This window comes from Phocoena phocoena, chromosome 7, assembly GCF_963924675.1.
Source record: "Phocoena phocoena chromosome 7, mPhoPho1.1, whole genome shotgun sequence".
NCBI lineage: Eukaryota > Metazoa > Chordata > Mammalia > Artiodactyla > Phocoenidae > Phocoena > Phocoena phocoena.
Window position 1 is genome coordinate 109,110,743 of NC_089225.1, and position 18,924 is coordinate 109,129,666.

The 18,924-nt window shown below is 44.3% G+C and overlaps 1 protein-coding gene across 1 annotated transcript; it reads left to right on the forward strand.

Annotated features, from left to right (window-relative positions):
- Positions 1-429: 429 nt before the first annotated feature.
- On the forward strand, positions 430-18,320 carry SPP2 (secreted phosphoprotein 2). The gene is made up of 7 exons (XM_065881010.1): positions 430-508; positions 608-732; positions 7,893-8,015; positions 9,122-9,232; positions 15,207-15,261; positions 16,028-16,090; positions 18,235-18,320. Exons 1-7 carry the CDS (start codon positions 436-438, stop codon positions 18,318-18,320), a joined length of 636 nt encoding a protein of 211 aa, XP_065737082.1. The 5' UTR covers positions 430-435.
- Positions 18,321-18,924: the final 604 nt, after the last annotated feature.

Here is an 18,924-nt window from a genome sequence, read left to right on the forward strand (position 1 = left end):
TAGGAATATGAGAGGGAATGAAATGGACAAAAATGTAAAGTTAACTGTTTTGTTGAAAGTAAGGTTGCATCCCCTCCCTCCAAAAATGAAAGGAAAATAAAGAGAAATAGGCAGTCCATGTGGTTGAAATTAAAATAGAGAAGAGCAAACAGTGCATGCGGAGTCCCCGCCTCTTGATGGCTGTTGCCGCGGGCTAAAGTCCCATGTTGAGGTCCAAACTTCAAAAGTGGCCTCAAACTGTACCCTTTCCCTAGGAAAAGGCAGCAGTAAATATTGACTGCAGGATCAATTGTCTCTGTTGAAGCCGCAGTCTGCTTCAGTCGGAGTGAGCAAGCCAGGTCACACTGGATAAAGAGCTGCTTTCGGGACGACTGGTCACCCCCAAACACATAGACACAATCTGCTGGGATCGGAACTGAAATTATCCTTCCCAGAATGGAGAAGATGGTGATGAAGGTGTTGATCATGTTTGTCCTTGGAACGAACTACTGGTTCCACTACTGTGCAGGTAAGGAGTTCAGGGTCAGGCCACCTGCCCTTGATGATGCAGAGCTGTCCTCATCCACGCATCCTGTCTCACTGTGTCCTCATGTGTTTATGAGTCCAGGTTTTCCCGTGTATGACTATGACCCGTCTTCCTTGAGGGAAGCTGTCAGCGCCTCCGTGGCAAAAGTGAATTCCCAGTCGCTGAGCCCCTATCTCTTTCGGGCATTCAGAAGCTCAGTTAGAAGAGTAAGTGCCTGGTATGTCTGCTCTAGTCCTCTTTATACTGCTTTCTGGTTTTTTCTTTTGTCCTTTTTTGGGTTACACGTTAAAAATTTTCCAGTTTAAAAAGATAATAGCTACTCATCTCTTTCACACTCTTTTTTTTTTTTAATAGAGAAAGGATTTAATTATAATTATTGTCGTAAAGCTCTCAAAGCTGCTTCGGATGACTGATTCTTGCATTTTCCTTCCCTCTGGCATCATTTCCTGTTTCCAGATGTTACCCTCTGCACATCCTGCTTCTGGACCCAAAGTCCCCGTGGTTCCTTTTGAGATGTTTTATTAAAAACTGCTTGTTTATTAGAAATGAGGCTTTTTCAAGTTCAGCAGTTCTGCTCCTAATACTTATAGGAAATAAATTCTGGCTTTTGAGCCAAAGAAATCCACTTTGCTTTGTCAATTTTGTAATAGTCTGTTTCCTGTTAGCTTGGGGAAATGGGGAAAAGATGAATTTTCATGGGCTTCCAGTGACTAAGGCCGTGATTGGCAAAGAAAGAAACAGAATTATCCTTCCAAGGAAATGAGAAACTAGCCTGCAGATCGCCTCCCTCCTGGCTGGGCCCCAGGTGATTTCACCGCCTGCTCTTCGTCCTGTGCAAGGGGGGTGGGGAGGCAGCAGAAATACCTGCAGGAGAGTTTAGGTTAAGATGGGGGGTGAGGAGCTTCTACAAAGTTCCTGGTCCTGCAAATGAGAACTCGTTGCAGACGGGCCGCCTGGGAACTGGGAACTGTGGAGACATGGCCAGGGGTCCAGGCAGCGGCCGCCTCCTCGCAGATGCCCGAAGGGCATTACTTCCTCTCCACCTTCATGCTCACCTCTCCCATCCCTGCCGGGCACCACCTTAGCACACACCTGGTTTGTCCCCTCTCCTCCTGTAAAGGGCACACAGCTCATGGCTCCGTAGGTCCAGTCTCCAAATACAATACATCCATCTTGACCCAGCTCCTTCATAAACTAGCTCAGTTTCTTATTTCCAGATTCCCAGGAAATTAATTGAATTGTCCCAGTTGTCTTTTCTAATTGGGTCATAGGTCACGAAGATGATGCTTTAGCTAGTCCAGAACCAGGCTGTTGTGGCCAGGCTGGGATCACTTGGCCTGGCTGTCGCGGTGCGAGAGCACGGCGAGATACGTGGGGTCAGCTGCCAAGCCAGAGGGCGAGTTCCTTCTGGAGGAGGACTGGGCAGAATGAAGAACCCCTCCGTCGTACACTGGCTGTTTGGGCTTCCATCTTTTGCACTTAATGAAATCCACGTGTGGTGTGGGGCAATCAGTGTCCCCTTGCCAAGCTTGCAAATGAGTTTAGATTTGCTTGTAATTTAGCTAGTGCTTGCTACAGAAGAAAGTTAGTAGTTAATTAAGTGAATAAGATCATGAGGACAGGTCCCGAGAGAACCAGTTACTGACACCATGGAAATCTGGCCAGTGGAGACGAGCTAGCATGAAGCGTAGTCATCCAGAGAACATTCCAGCGCGTGGGTCGTCTTGGTATCAGACACCTGAGTCCGGACACACAGGCACCTGCAAAGAAACACACCTGTGTGTGTGGGCGTGTGATCCTCAGTGAGGACACAGGAGGGAGACGCCCCTCCGCCTCCTGTGCGCTGCTCTGCTACCTGGAATTCTGCACATTCTTGTGTCTTTCCGGCCTTTTCTCACTATTCGAATTCATTGGCCGAGTTACATTCACCATGTCCCTTCCATGAAAACTTCCTTTCTTCTCCCAACGGAGGAAGAACTCTTCTGCTTTGATCTGTCCTGGTGATACGTCTTTCTTCTCAGAAGTGGTTCACATTTTGCTTTATTGTATGCGTTAGTCATGCCTTCTGTAAACACCCTGAAGATGGCCCCAAATAGGCCAATTCCCTTCATAACAGTAGCCTTGAGAGATCCACTCAGAGCTAAGCAAAGTCCTCAGGAAAGAGATGAGGGAACAGATCAGATCACTGTCCCTGGGGGTACAAAACGATTCACAAAATGGTAATACAAATGAGCTCGAAACATTGCGAAAAATATGTCACTTCTCCGACAGCCGACAAAATCAGAATGAAAATAACCAGGGGAAAGGTGAAAGGGAAATCTCAAGCACTGCTAGAGAAAGTGTAATTTGGTAAAATGATCTTTGCAAACGTGCAGCTTGTTAAGCATGCTTATAAACACGTTAAACATTAAAAATAGCAAATGTTTATAACATTTGATCTCATAGTTTCATTTCTCGGAGTATGTCTGAAGGAAATAAGTGGTTTGGTCATGTTTGTGTATGTGCAGGAGGTTTGGGGTAGAGTTCAGTGGGCTTAGGGTGAGGGGTCCGGCCCCGCTACTTTATCCCTGAGTTTGCTTCATAAGCCCAGTGGTCCTCGACCCCTGCACATCAGCATCAACGGGGAGATTGAAATACTCCTGATGCCCAGGCAGGATGGTGACTAATTAAATCCCAATCCCTGAGGGTGGGGCTCATATTCTTACATGTTTCCTGGTCATTCTAATGTGTAGTCAGGGTTAAGAACCACTGCGATTTACCAGGGACTTGGATCAAATGCTTTTGCGATTGATTGTAAGTAACTGAACTCTTGGGCTCCAAGGTTAAAAAGGATGGGAGAGCATGGGGAAATGTAATCAGCCACGATGACTTCCTTGTTCCAACACTGACACTAGGCACACACAGACTGTTCCCTCAATGTACACAAGCAGAGAAAGGAAAGGTGGACACAGGCTCTGTGCTGGGGGTGAGGAACAGAGAGGCTGGACCAGGCCGTGCCCCCATGGAGCTCAGATACCACTGCAGAGAGAGAGGGGAGAGAGAGGAGGGGAGGGGATGAAGGGAGAATGGGGTGCAAATTCTATAAGTGAAGGTAGTCTCAGAGAGTGGGGAGTCCTGTGGAGAAAATAAAACGGGGTGATGGATGGGCCTGGGCCTGGGCTGGGGTAGCTGTCAGATGGGAGAGAAGTCTCCACAGAGGTGCCATATTTGAGCTAAGACTCACTCAGTGACGAGAACCTCCAGCCGTGGGAGGACCTTCTGCAGGGGGTAGCTGGGAGGAGGTTTTAAATAAAGTGCAAGAAGACCTTCTAAGATCTCTGCAGCTGTTGTGTGGAGTGGGGTGCCAGGAGGAAGCCCAGACAGCAACTGTGGGAAGCAGATGGTGACCTATGGCAACTGAGCCTCTTAGTGTGGGGAGGGTGAGGAGTAGATGGATTCTGGGATATTTGGGGCAAAGCCACGGAAGCTTTGGGATCCTTTATGTGTCTATGCCCATTTCTGTCCATTTTTACCTTTCCTCTTTGCACGTTTTGCTTTTTGGCTTTCTACGTTCTGCTAGGCAGCTATACCTGAGCTTTACTTTTTGTCCAATCATAAGGGCTTAGTTTGAAAAGCCTAAATGATCACTGTGTTAGTCAGGCTTCTCCAGAGAAGCAGAGAAGAGAGATGGATAGAGTCAGAGACAGACAGAGACAGGGAGAGATTGATTTTAAAGAATTGGCCCACACTGCTGTGGAGGCTTGGTAAAGCCCAAATCTGCAGGGTGGGTCAGCAGGCTGGAGACCCAGGGAAAAACTGATGTTGCAGTTCAAGTCTGAAGGCCGCCTGTTGGCAGAATTGCTTCCTGCTGAGAAAAAGGTCAGTCTCGGCTCTAGTCTGACCTTCAACTGATTGGATGAGGCCCACCCACATGAAGGAGGGTAATCTGCTTTCCTCAAAGTCCACCACTTTAACCTCATCCCAAAACCTCTTCACAGAAGCATCCAGATCAATGTTTGACCAGAGCTCTGGACACTGTGGCCCAGCTAAACTGACACATAACATTAAACACTGTACTCTCCAAAAGGAACTGTTACGGGTATTTTATGGCTTGTATATTTTTATTTCTTTTTGAAATAAAAAAATCAAAATATACTCATTATAAAGAGTCACAGGATACAACAAGAAAGAGAAAGCCAAAAGTAACATTCGTTATCCAGCCCTCTGAGACACCCACTATGAACATGTGGCAGGATGTCTTTTGGGATTTTTTTCTCTTCATATGTGGGTATAAAATATATATATATTAAAAAAACAGGACCACACTGTAACACCGATTGTAAAGGACCATGATTTATTTCAGCCGTAACGCTGGGTTTGGGATTTTCTCCAGTTGATTCCTTAGGGTTGAGTATTTGGGTTGTCCCACATTTTTCAAAGAACACAGAGCAGAAATTCACTGGCTGAAAGTGAATTCAGATGAAAAAGCAGTTATTTGACTTTTCTCCATATTCTGGAAAGGGTGCGTAAAAGTGCTTAGAGATGCAAAAAGTTTGCAAAATCGTCTCACAGTTAAAATTATCAGTACTCAAACCCCCTGCATTTTCATCTTTTAAACTAAGCTTTTGTCCTGCCAGTTTGCTTTCATCAGGTTGCTTTAAGGAATTGTGGAAGCATGTTGGGGGGGGGGGCGGGGCTGGCAGGGAGAGCCTGCTTGATGCGCTCCAGGTGAAGAGTTTTTAATTTTTTTAAGAGATTCAGATTTAATATCTAATATGTAAAAATGATCAGTAAACAGGGTCATAAACAATGGCAAGGCTGAGATTTTTTTTTTAATCTCAGAATTCTTTTTTTTTTTAAATTAATTAATTAATTTATTTTTGGCTGTGTTGGGTCTTCGTTTCTGTACGAGGGCTTTCTTCTAGTTGCGGCGAGCGGGGGCCGCTCTTCATCGCAGTGTGCAGGGCTCTCACTGTCGCGGCCTCTCTTGTTGCGGAGCACAGGCTCCAGACGTACAGGCTCAGTAGTTGTGGCTCACGGGCCCAGTTGCTCCGCGGCATGTGGGATCCTCCCAGACCAGGGCTCGAACCTGTGTCCCCTGCATTGGCAGGCAGATTCTCAACCACTGCGCCACCAGGGAAGCCCAAGATGGAGTTTTTAATCCTACCTGCTTTTAGAAAACTCGGCTTGTATCAGCACTTCTCATCCTGCGTCAGAAAGAGACACAAAGACGCCCCCATCCCGAGCGTGAAGCTGTGGCCACTTATTTCCAAAGCAAACTATCTCCTTACTCCCTGCCTGAAAGTGGTCACACCGACTGTCACGGTGCTGTCACCACCTCTCTCCTCACTGGGCAGTAGGTGACTGTGTGGGTTGACTCAAATTTGCCAAAGGATGGGCTCAAGAGCTCAAAGGGAAGGAGTTTTTGGAGCCTGGGGTGGGGTCGGGCAGTGGAGCCCACCTCCCTGCTGCCATCTTGTCCCTGCCCCCGTGTGCTCTCCTTGTAGCAGTCATGGTGACTCAGATCTTACCTCTTCGAAGCCTCTGAGAACTTCTCATTGCAATGAGAATGAAGTCAAAACTCGTTCCCACGGGCTACGGGACCATTAAGTGTCTGGCGCACTCCTTTCCAACTTCAGGGTGTTTGGTTTTCCTCTTGTTCATTTTGCTTCACCACGACCACTGGGCTTGTTCTGCCCCAGGACATTGGCTCTGCTTTTTCCTCACACGATGGGCTCCTTCCCATCCTTTAAGTCCCAGCTTAAAAACGCCTTCCTTGGGAGGATTTCTCAGGCGCCTCGTCTAAACTATCAGCTCTCCATCCCCACTGCCACGATGCTTTTTTGCTCCTAACCCTATAGCCATCTGGAAGGCCCTTGTTCAGTTTTCTTTAGTGTGTTTGCTGTGTGGTACCCCACCACCCTGCCCCAGGTGGAATCTAAGCTCCGTGGGGTCTTCCCTGCTGTGCTTCTGGTACAGCACACACAGTGGGCATTTAGTAAGTCAGGAGACGTCCGTGTAATCGGAACAGCACCCTCATCAGGAAGTTTGGAAGGTACCCCGAGTATCCCACCCTTGGTGGAAAGGAGTGGAAAACTGTCTAATCTTGTTCATAGATCCGAACTGATCAACCGGGAAGCGGGGCTGGATAACACTGTACAGCAGAGATGTACTTGCTACTTACTTATTTCGGGAATTATTAGGAAAGTATGGAGCATTCTTTTAGGAAAATGACACTTAAAATACTTTGTTTTTGCTTTGGAAATAAGTGGCTAGCTCCAAGCTCAGGATGGAGGCGTCTTTGTGTCTCTTTCTGACGCAGGATGAAAAGTGCTGATGCAAGCAGGGTTTTCTAAAAACAAGTAGGACTAAAAACTCAGCCTTGCCGTTATTTATGAGCCTGGTTATTGATCATTTTTACATATTAGATATTAAATCTGAATCTCATACATACGTTGACACTTAAGATAAGTTGATTCTTGTTATTCGCGGCAGTTACATTCCATAAATATTCTGCGAACACTGGGTTAGTGAATCCGGAGCCGTTTATCCTGGGAAAATGCCGGGTGAGGTTTCTGAGAGCCTCTGGTCACAATATTTCGGTTAACTGATCAATAGGTGCCCTTGTTTTATTTGTGTTTTCACTTAAAGACTTATTTAATATATATGGTGATTCGTTACCATTGAGCTCGCTGTACCAGTGCTGTCACTCAGGCCTGAGCAAAGCTCAGCTAACACATGTATTTTCTCTGTCAGGTACATCATAGCCTTCCTGTGCTAGGAAACTAGACAGCTTGTCAGCACTAGGCTTGGGGGCCAATTTAAACAGCAAAATCACCGAGGAAAAGCACAAAACTGAGAAAACCGTGACACACAATAGACCGTGAAATTGACTTGTGTACGGTCTGGTTGCAGAGGCAAAGAGCCTGAGCCTTTGATCACCTCATCTGACCCCGGTCGGGAGCGTGTGCATCTGGCGACTCAAGTTCTTTGCCGCCCAGCGCGTCTTCATGAGTGGCCGTGAGGGCACCCAGTACTGATTGGGGTTAGATGTGCGTTTTAGCAAGTAGGCAAATTTGCAGATACGGAATCTGTAACTCCTGAGGAGTCATCGTAAATGTAAGTCATTAGCAGCAGTGCTTAGCGTGGAGTCAGGACACCCAAGTTCTGGTCCTATTGTCTCAGTAAAGTCTTGTGAGCCTTTGGTAAAGCACTTCTTCCCCTGGTCTTCAGAATGAGGGCGTGGAACTGGGTGATTGCCATGACAATTGAAAGGTTTAGTGGTGGGGTATTCTGTCACTTTCTCTCCTTGTGCAAGGAGACACATTCTTAGCGTGTGACCTTCAGAAACACATCTATGGCAAACTGACGCTTTGTTTTCATGAAGGTCAACATCCTGGATGAGGACAGCTTGACCATGGACATAGAGCTCCGCATCCGAGAGACGACGTGCAGGAGGGGCTCTGGGGAGGACCCCGCCACCTGTGACTTCCAGAGGGGCTACTACGTGGTAAGAGTCGGGGGAAAGGCCACCAGCCCAGAAAACAACGCAAGGGAGCACCTGTCTTCCTACATCGCCGGGACCTGATTCAAAGCCACACCAAGGGCTTGGCCACTGCCTGGCGTCTGGACACCCTGGGAGGCACCACTAACTGTGTCCACGCTGTCCCCTGGGCAGGGGCGGCGTGACTCAGTGGTCGAGGACTCGAGCTCTTGGAGTCCACAGTCCTGAGTAATCCTGGCAAATTATTTAACTCCTGCTGCCTCAGCTTTCTGCTGTTTAAAAATAGGGATAATGATGGTTCCAGGCAAAGTGAATACGAAGAGGCCAATAGCCAAGAAAAATCCCAGAGACATTTCAAATTCTATTTTAAAGGAATTTAAAATGCCAGCCGTGTTCCTGGTGCGAGTTGCACTGTTTTATAGTTGACTGTTGTATAGCATCTGTCTCCTCCACCAGCTTGGGCTCTGTGGGGGTCAGGACCACAGCGTGGTCAGTTTCATCTCCCCAGTGACCAGCACATGGCCCCATGCTTGGTTAACCCCAGGGATGGGAGGCACCCCAACTTCACTGTCCGAGGCGTTCTCGTTCAGATGTACGAGGTCTCAGGGTTTTGTTACTTTATCGTTGTGATGTCTGGGTCGTTACACAGGGGTGTCAATCCTGAAAAGAGGACCCGTTGTTTTGTTGTTTCGTGAGACTTTTTGCTGTGGCTCTGTTTCACAAAGGTCCCAAACCCAAGTGTCACTAGCATTTGTTTCTAATGAAATCTGAGGCCAAGGGAGAGCAGAGCAGGGTCCTTGGGAGATCTCCCCATTTCTTGTTGTTCAAAAGGAAAGCCATTCGAGGGAGCCCACTCAGTGCTCAGGAAGGGAACATCTGCTTTCCCTCAGGACTTGTAATGTAGCAAAAGCCTAAGAGACATTTAAGTCATCATTTGTTTCTGCTTAGGTCTTGAGAAATTTTCATTTTGGAACAATGAAATGTCTCTGTGAATTTTCCCTTTCTGTCTGCATCATTGCGTCAAGCCCTATGGTGTTGCCTGATTTCTTAGATAGGTCCTAACCATTTCTACCAGCTGCCGGGCGTGGAACTCACTGCTTCCCCTTTTCCAGCCAGCAGTTGTTTGCAGAAGCACCGTGTGGGTGTCTGCTGAGCAGGTGCAGGACGTGTGGGTTCGCTGCCACTGGTCCTCCAGCTCCTCCGAGTCCAACAGCAGTGAAGAGGTAGGTGCAGGGGCTCGGCATCCTTTGGGACAGCACCTACCTCTCAGGGTCTGTGTGGGTCTGTGACAGGCAGGCCGGTGTGACAGAGTAGCTGGAGCATCACTCAGGTATAGCTCTGCTGACTCAGCTGGCATCTCCCGTTTACACCTGCAATCTCATGTTCAATATCCCTTACTTCTTCCAATTCTCTCTCTTTTCCTAACATTTAAGATGTGAGCTTAAAATAACAATGAGCAAATCTTCAAAATTTTAGATCTAAGTACGCATCTCACTGCCTCTGTGGTTTAGTGGAATGAAGAGGGGCATTTTTTTTTTTTTTTTTTGCGGTACGCGGGCCTCTCACTGTTGTGGCCTCTCCCGTTGCGGAGCACAGGCTCCGGACACGCAGGCTCAGTGGCCATGGTTCACGGGCCCAGCCGCTCGGCGGCATGTGGGATCTTCCCGGACCGGGGCACCAACCCGTGTCCCCTGCATCGGCAGGCGGACTCTCAACCACTGCGCCACCAGGGAAGCCCAAGAGGGGCATTTTTGATACATCAGTGTTCATTTACCAGCTCTGCAACCTAGGTCAGGAGATTTAATCTCCATGATCTGGAGCTTCTTCATCTGTTAAATGCCAGTATAGAGACCACCCGATAGGAAGTTGAGAAAACCAAGTAAGTTGATGGACGTGAAAGATCTGGTCCAGAATCTGGTACGTAATAGATGCTTGGTAAATGGCAGGACACATCTGTTTTCCTTCAATTGCACGGATATTCATCTGCAATAATACTGTGAAATCAGTAATATATACAGTTCTGACTTGGAATTATATTAGTATAATATACAGTAAATGTATAATATACAGTATATATTATATTAGTATAATATACAGTACAGTATATGTCTGTGTACTGACTGCTTTCCTTACTGGAATGTACATCAAATGAGGGTAGGGAATGTGTGTTTTGTCATCTAAGACAAGGTTTGATACAGGGTAGATGTTCAGTCAATACTTGAATGAATACAAGAAAAATGAGGAAGAAATTGTCAACAATATGATATGAGGAGGAAGCCTCTAATTTGGGATAAAAACATAACTATTACGTTATTTGTTTATTCATAATGGATAATATCTTTGACTGCTACTTAAAAATTGTTTCTACCATCATACAGCCAAATCTGTCCAATGACATCTTTCTCTACGTATATTTTTATTAATTTTTTCAAGATTTAAATCTGTAGCGAAAATTACATGAAAAGAGTATACAATTTCAACTTCAAGAATTACACATAAAAGTAATGTTCCTCTATTATGAACATACCCAGGACTTCCATATTTTATATGGAAGTCCATTTTCGAATTAGGAAGGAGTGAGAAACTCCTGTTGCAGGGGTGTTTTCACTGTTGGAAGGAGAATTCTGCAAAAATGTTCAGTTGAGCGTAAGGTTATTGATCAATCTCGTTCTCACTGGCAACTTTTGAGGGTCAATCCCCAGGAGATTTCTGGATCCTATCTCCTTGATGCTAGTTCAGGTACCCAGGGCCTCGACTCCAGTAAAGTATCCAGGATGTAAGGCATGCTTCACAGCTGACACAGTGGCACACGCCTGGCCAAGCTAACCCAGAAGTGACAGGGACCAAGCATCAGGTCACAAGCATTTTGTACGTATTGATTTTGTGGTCTGTATGGGGGAAGCTAGGAGACAGTGGAGAGCAAGAGAAGCACTGCTCTGGCTCTTGTGGGGTTTGTGGATGAGTCTGGGAGTGTCCATTAAGCAGGGGTTACCCTGACTACCAGGCAAGCTTTCGGGAGCATGTAGGAAGAGGATGCAATAGCGTGTGGGGTCAGAGCGAGCTTTCCCCGGGGTGCTGGAGGGTGGGTGACCTCAGGACAAAGGGCACAGGGTGTGGAGGGGAAGGATGAGGAGATTCCCAGCACAGGGGAGAGCCTGACGGAGTTCCCTGATGTGTGAGGGAAGCTAAGCTGATGGGTACAAATGGACAGAAATCCATCACGACTGGGAGAAAAATATGACAAGAGAGGCATAAGGGTGGGGTTGGAGAGGACACCAGCCTGGTCAAGGTGGACCTCATGGGCCATGTCAAGGATCCTTGGCTTGGGGCTAGTCAAGGGTTATAAGTAGGGAAGTGACAGAATAGATGAAGAACAGACTGGAACTAGGTAAGAATGGATGGGGGCACTGGGAGGCTGGCAGGGCAGGTGAGAGAGAGTGCCAAGTAGAGCTAGGAGTTAGTGGTGAATGTCGAGAGAAATGGATGCCTGTTCTATGACCTTTAACACATTAGAAGTTAATAAGTGGCCGCCTAATTTAACCCCTCTTCCATCTCTTTGGAAAGAGATGGAAAGTTGATTCTGATTGTTTGCACAACCCACAAACCTGTTGCAACTTTCTAACTGCAGACTGAAGACTACTCACTTTTCTTCCAGTCCCAAGTTTTGGAAGAAGACTCTGATACTAAGTTAAGTTAGTCCCGGAAACAAACAAGATTTTAAAATAAACTCCCAGGTTGCTTTGCCTCAAAGACTAGGAGATCATAAAGGATGATGAGCAAAGAAAAAATTCCTTAAATTAAAGGATTCTGCAATTCGAAAGAAAGAGAAGAAAGCAGATGGAGATTTAAAGTAATTCCTGGCAACTCTAAAATAGATTTCTTACATGAAACAGAAAAAAAATTAGACGACAGCTGTTAACCATTTTCAGTGAAATAAATGAAATAAATGAAATAAATGAAATAAATGAAATAAATGATGATACTACAAACATGAAAGACAATTGGCTGGGATGAATTTAGATATAGAACAAATAAATCATTGTTGGAAGTAGGGAATAAAAGAAAGAAAACTGAAAAAAATATCCCAGAGTGATGAACATAAAGGCCACTTGAAAAACATGTGTAGATAGTAAAGGAATTTCCAGAGGAAGGAATATAATGTGAAGAAAGATGGAAGCCATGGAGAGTAAGACCAAACATCCCAATTATTACGAAATAGGACTTAGCTCAAATATCTGGTAAGCACACAACGAGAGAAAGTGTCTCTAACATAAAAACATTCAGGTTTTCCACTACATAATTTTAATAAGTATAAATGCTTTGTAAAAAGATTTGAGCAAATAAATTTCTAAAATTGCTAATATTCTCTCTTAACCAAATAAATATTTAAATTATGGGCAGTTTTTATTTTTACTTTTTTAATTTTGGAAAAGAAGTATGTAGAGGATAAATGATTTCTATATGGTACTTCAGTCAACCACACGATGAAATGCTAACATCTGTGGGATGATGAATGGACTTGATTTTGGACAAATCCTTCTGATTTCAAGTGGACGGGATGAGGTTTGGCTAGAGTTTCAGCCATGAGACCCAAAACAGTGCAAAAGGAGAAACTGAGGAAGAGTGAACAAGAATTCTGAACTCGGGGGAGGAGAGTTACAGGCCTTTCATTTATTTACTCTCTCCCATTTCAAATGATAGAAATTCAACTAGAAGTGGCCTAAGCCAAAATGAGATAATTCCCTGGCTCGCGTTCCCAGAAAGGAGAGGAAGGAGTTGTCCTCTTGGACAACTCAATCTAGTGACTGTCAGCACTCTCTGGGCCACATTCATTTTTTTCCTTCTCCGTCCCTCCTCCCCTCACTGCAGATGAGTTCTCTCCTTGCAGCTGGAGGCAAGACTACAAGCCGCTCCAGATTCGTATCCTCTAAACTTAGGAGGAAACAGCACTTCTCTCTAGCTCCAGCTGGAGATACCTCTTGGTATTATTCCCATTGTCCTGTCTTAGGTCATGTGTCCCATTTTTTTTTTTTTAATAACACTGTTATTGAAATAAATTGGGTTGGCCAAAAATTTCGTTCGGGTTTTTCCATACGATGTTACAGAAGAAGCCGAACGAACTTTTTAGCCAACCCAATAATTCGCAGACCATACGATTCACCCCTTTAATTGTACAGTTCAGTGGTTTTTAGTATATTCATAAGGTTGTACAGCTCTCCTCACTATCTAAATCATGAACACTTCGTCATCCAGAAGAGAAACCCTAAGACCCCTGACCCTGTTCCTCGTTCTCTCCAGCCCTTAGAAACCGCTAATCTACTTTCTTTGTCTATAGATTTACCTTTTCCAGCCATTTCATATAAATAGAAACATACAATATGTGTTCTTTTGTGAATCGTTTATATTAGTTAGCATGTTTGGAGGTTCATACATGTTATAGCATGTATCAGTACTTTTCATTGTCGAATAATAATCCATTGTATGGATAAGCCACATTTAATTTATCCATTCATTAGTTGATCAAAATGGGGGTTGTTTCTACTTCTTTTTTTATACATATCTCTTTTATTTATTTATTTATTTATTTGGTTGCACTGAGTCTTGGTTGCATCTGCCGGGCTCCTTAGTTGCGACATGAGAACTCTTAGTTGCGACATGCGGCCTCTTAGTTGCGACATGCGGCATCTAGTTCCCTGAGCAGGGACTGAACCCAGGCCCCCTGCATTGGGAGCGTGGAGTCTTAACTGCGCCACCAGGGAAGTCCCCGTTTCTACTTTTTGACTATTGTAAATCATGATGTGTGAGCATTTATGTGCAAGTTTTTGTGTGGGCATATATTTTTATTTATCTTGGGTATTTACCTATGAGTGGGATTTCTGGGGCGTAAAGTAACTCTATGTGTAACTTTTTGAGAAACTGCCACGCTGTTTTCCGTAATAGCTGTACCATGTTACGTTCCCACCAGCAATGTATGAGGGTTCCAGTTTCTACACATCCTTATGAACACTTATCATTGTCTGTCTTTTTAATTTTAGCCATTCCAGTGGGTGTGAAGTGGTGCATCATTACTGTTTTGATTTGCATTTTCCTAATGAGCAATGATTGACTATTTGTATATATTCTTTGGAAAAACGTCTACTCAAATCCTTTGTCGGAATTCCCTGGCGGTCTAGTGGTTGGGACTCCGCGATTTCACTGCCACCGAGGGTGCAGGTTTGATCCCTGGTTGGGGAACTAAGATCCTGCAAGCTGTGCAAAGTGGCCAAAAAAGAAAAAAAGTTCCTTTGCCAAATTTTAAATTGGATTATTTGTCTTTTCTTGTTGAGTAGTAAGACTTCTTTATATATTTTGTATATAAGTTCCATATCGGACACACAATTTGCAGATATTTTCTCCCATCTGTGAGTTTTTTTTTTTTTTTTTACTTTCTTTATGGTGCACTTTGAAGAACAAAAGTTTTAAAGTTTAATGAAGTCCAATTGATCCATTTTTTCCTTTTGTTGTTTGTGTGATTCTTACATTTAGATGCGTGGTCCTTTTTGATTAGGAAGGGGTCCAGCCTCAGTCTTTTGTATGTGGATATCCAGTTGTCTCAGCACCGTTTATTGAAAAGATTATTCTTTCCCCCACTAAACTGTGCTGCTTGCTGGACCAATCACTCTGACAAAAGCCAGCGGGCTAACTGACTGTTCACGATGCAGAGGGTAACAGGTAGGTGGCCCAGACGCCTGGTAGAAACGTTGTGAGTCAAGCAGCCACCTTACTTTGTGACTATGGGCTTTCAGTGGCTTCATGAAGACTACTCGTGCACACTTTTTGTTTTTTTTTTAATTGAACACATAGGGGGACTTCATAGAGAGAAAACTCACAAATTTGACCTAAACACAGTTGATTTGCAAGTCCATATAACGAGGTTCCGTCTTTCTCGTCCACAACAATTGGGGATCATTTTGAGTCTAGTGGAAACGTTTTTAGACAATTTAAACTTCATGTAAGTTGCTTTTCCCCACATGCTTTTTTAGACATTACATGTTCAATACCATATAAAGTTATTTAATGTAATGTATTGCCTTATTTCATTAAAAATAAATTATATAATACATCTGAGTCCTCCTGACAATATTTACATATTTTGCAGTGTCCTTCCTTTTCCTCTCTTTTATGTGCTGATACATACTAATGCCTACATTTACTTAGATGGTTTTGGGAGATATCTTGGGATCCTCTACATCAAGAAACAGTTATCCGCTTGGTAAGTTGAGATCCGTTCTTTTTAATATACACATATATATATATATATTTGTGTGTGTGAATCAACTTCATATTGAAGCTCTCTATCAAGGAGTCATTTAAAACTAGAAATATCTGTACATAAGCTTTGAACAATTACAGAAACCACAGAAAATAAACGTTTGCTTTTGCTCCTTTCTTAACAGTAGGCGATAATGTTACAACTCTTCATTTAGGCAACTCTATATTTATGTAGAGCCTTTCCATATATGATTCCATTTCATGTCCCAACATCTCTGCCAATTAGGCAGGACAGGTGTTGGTTTTTACCATGAGAGGGTCCCCCAGCTTGAGCACGCTTGTTCCCTCCTGGCTGCACGACCAGTTTTAGGAGCCAGGTATGAAACAATGTGTAGGTGGAAGGATCTGGACTAAACCTCATCTGACTGGCTGGGGCTGAATTCTGTAATCCTCCAGCCATAAGACCAGAGGTGACCATCCCATTAAGAATCTTGCTTCGGGGAGGGAGGGCTTTCTTTTTTTCCTCTTCTTAAGTGGTCTCTCATTTGAAGTGGGATTGAGTTAGTGTTCTATGGCTTAGGAAACATTTCTACCTATTGGTAAAATAGGAGGATTTTTTCTCTTGGAGCTTATGGCAGCAAAACTCTTTGGTGATCTCTCACTGCTTCCTTCCTGGAAAAGCGTATTTGTGGCATCAGTAATAAAGTCATAGAACATTCCAGAAGTGGGCAGAGGGGGCCTGCCTTATGGCTGTTACTGCGTTACAGGTCTCACTCCTGACAGATCAAAAAGCGAGCCATTTTATGAACGGTCACTTGCTAAGTGTTCCCGTTTTCTTCTGTAGGACACCGAACACATCCTTTTCTGATCAAGCCAGACTCTGCTGAAGTCATGTCATAAGAGATAAACCCCTGAAATGCAAAATATTTTAAGGGAAAATGAAAAAAAAAGAACAGTCCTTCATAAACCAGCTTTGCAAATCATTGAAAAGCTAACTTTGAGGCATCAAAACTCACTTAAAATTTGTCAGGAATCAAAATATCAAATCTAGCTGAGGAAATCAGCACTCACCTGCCTCCTGTCCCAATCTGGAGCATTTTCTGAAAAATCCAAACTCTTTTAAACTTCTCTTTGCCCTCCAACCTCAACTGTACTTTTCAGCAAGCAGACAGAACTAACAGTTATTTAGTTTCTCCCTTTTACGATCACTTTTCTCATTTAACCTTCATGAGAGCACTGTAAACCAGGTGTCTTATCTGCTGACACAGAAGAAATGAGTAACAACTCGTGTTGTTTGTTGTAGACACAAAATACTAACTCTCTACTAATTGCTTGACAGTTTTCTCCTTCAGCTTCACAACCATCTTGAGAGGCAACACTATATCCCTTCCCATTTTGTAGATGGGCAAACTGAGGTTTAATGAGTTTCTGTAACTTGTCCAAGGCTACACGGCCAACGTAGGACTTTGATCCAGGTAGAGAGGGGCAGAGACAGGACTTAGAGACAGATCTGTCAGACTCTAGAGCCTCTGTTTTTTTCATGTTGCTTTACAGAAGAGTTGTGAAATTTACCCTCTGATCAGAGTTCTCCATTAAAATGAATAACACAGATATTAATGTTTCATTGAGCTCAGTGTCTGACCATCCTTAGGCTTTTTCCGAATTTATTTGAAGTACTAAAGCTTACAATCTGAGGCTTGCTTAAAAAAGGGCCTGAGTTTAGACCCCCTCCAATGTGCCACTTGGGGAGAAATACAGTTATTCTAAAAATGTGACCACTGCTGAGAACATTTTTGAACAAGTTTTTTAGGAATTATCTTCCAAGTCTAGGGCTCATTCTTTTGAATCTCTGTAGTGATGGAAAACATGTGCTCTTGGATTTAATTTTGGAAAAAAATTCAGTTAATCAGATTAATAGCCAACTTGGGTGCATTAGTCATCTATTGCTATGTGTCAAATTACCACAAAACTTAGCAGCTTAAAACAACAAACATTTATTATCTCACAGTTTCTGAGGGTCAGGAACCTGGAAGTAGCCAAGCTGGGTGTTTCTGGCTCAGGGTCTCTAAAATGATGTAGAGAAGATGTTGATTGTGGCTGTGATCTCATCTGAAGGCTTAGCTGGGACTGAGGAATCCACTTCCAAGGTTACCCACATGGTGGTTGGCAGGCCTCAATTCTTCAGGGGCTATTGGAATGAGGGCTTTGGTTTCCTACCATATGGGCCTTTCCACTGGGCTGTCTGAATGTCCTCAAAACATGACAGCTGGCTTCTGCCAGAGAACATGATGGGAGAGAGAGAGAGAGAGGAGAGTGAACAAGCAACAGAGCACCCAAGACAGAAGGCACAGTCTTTTATTAGCTAATTTTGAAAGGGATAGAGCATCACTTCTGCATAGCTTATTAATCATGCAGACCAACCCTGGTCCGATGTGGGAGGGGAATACCTGAGAGTGTGAATACCAGCGGGCCATCTCTGAGGCTGGCTACCACTCTGAGAAAATGTCATTTGGGACAAAAAAAATATTATATAGATATAAATTAATGCGACTGATCCTTTTTATATTCCTTGGAAGGTAATTCCAGAGCTGAATTCTAAAAACATTTTGGGCATTGGGACCTTCATTGACGCAGAGGTGCAGCCATCTCAGAGACTGCTTTGAACATGACAATTCAATTTAATTCAACAAATGTGTGTGACAAGCCCTGGGCAGATCCCTCAGAGGACTGAAAGATAAATGTGACAGTCCCTGCCCTCGAAGGCGTATGGCTGGGGGTTCAGCTGTCACACCCGAGAGTGAGGGAGAACTTGGTAAGCAAGATGAGGTCATGGTGTTCTTGGGTAGCCTCTTGGCAGGAGGGGCTCTGGTGGTGCTGGTCACAGGCCTTGTCATTAATTTATAGTCACTAAGTCCATGTTGTCTTAGATTTTGATGTGAATGACGGAGCCTGTATATCCCCTTTCTATCTTCAGGGATCATGAGAAGGGGTTTTCTTCCTGGAAATAGAAGGGGCCTGAACCTGTGGCCCAGAGCAAGAATAAACACTGGCTTTGAGTGACAGCCCTGAGGTAAGGGGACACAGCTAAAAACACGTGTATTTAGAGATGGAAGTTACCAACGGGGGGTTGGAGGGTGGGGATGTCTTAAAGCTGCTGTTTCCACACCCGCAACGTCTGTAGTCTGCTCTTCAGCTCCTGTCTGGCCTCCCACCTTTTCTTCTCTCCTCCCAAATACTGATCCTCGACTGTCTCTTCATTCTTGCACCCTCAATCTTTTTCCCATGGCTTTTATATGTGCTGTTGTTGACGTGATCAAATTTCTCTAAGAACAAACCACAAACAGAACAGCCCCCTTTCTCTGACCCAGTCTCCCCATCTCAACAGCTGCCTTCCCTCCCTACTTCCTTCTCCGCTAAACATGTTGACAAAATTGTGGTCCGTGACTGCTGCCCCTACCTCCCCACCTCCCACTCACCTTTCTGCTTTTTGCAAACTGGATAGTGATCTTTCAGATCTCTAGCATCTAACCTGCCTTCCTTCTCTTGATCAGTCATTTCAATCCCGGTGACCATTTGTCTGGTCTCCTTTGCCCAGTCCTTTCCTTCTTCTATAGATTACTGCCGTCTATTCCGCTTGCCTGACTTGATCACTGATGTACAGTTG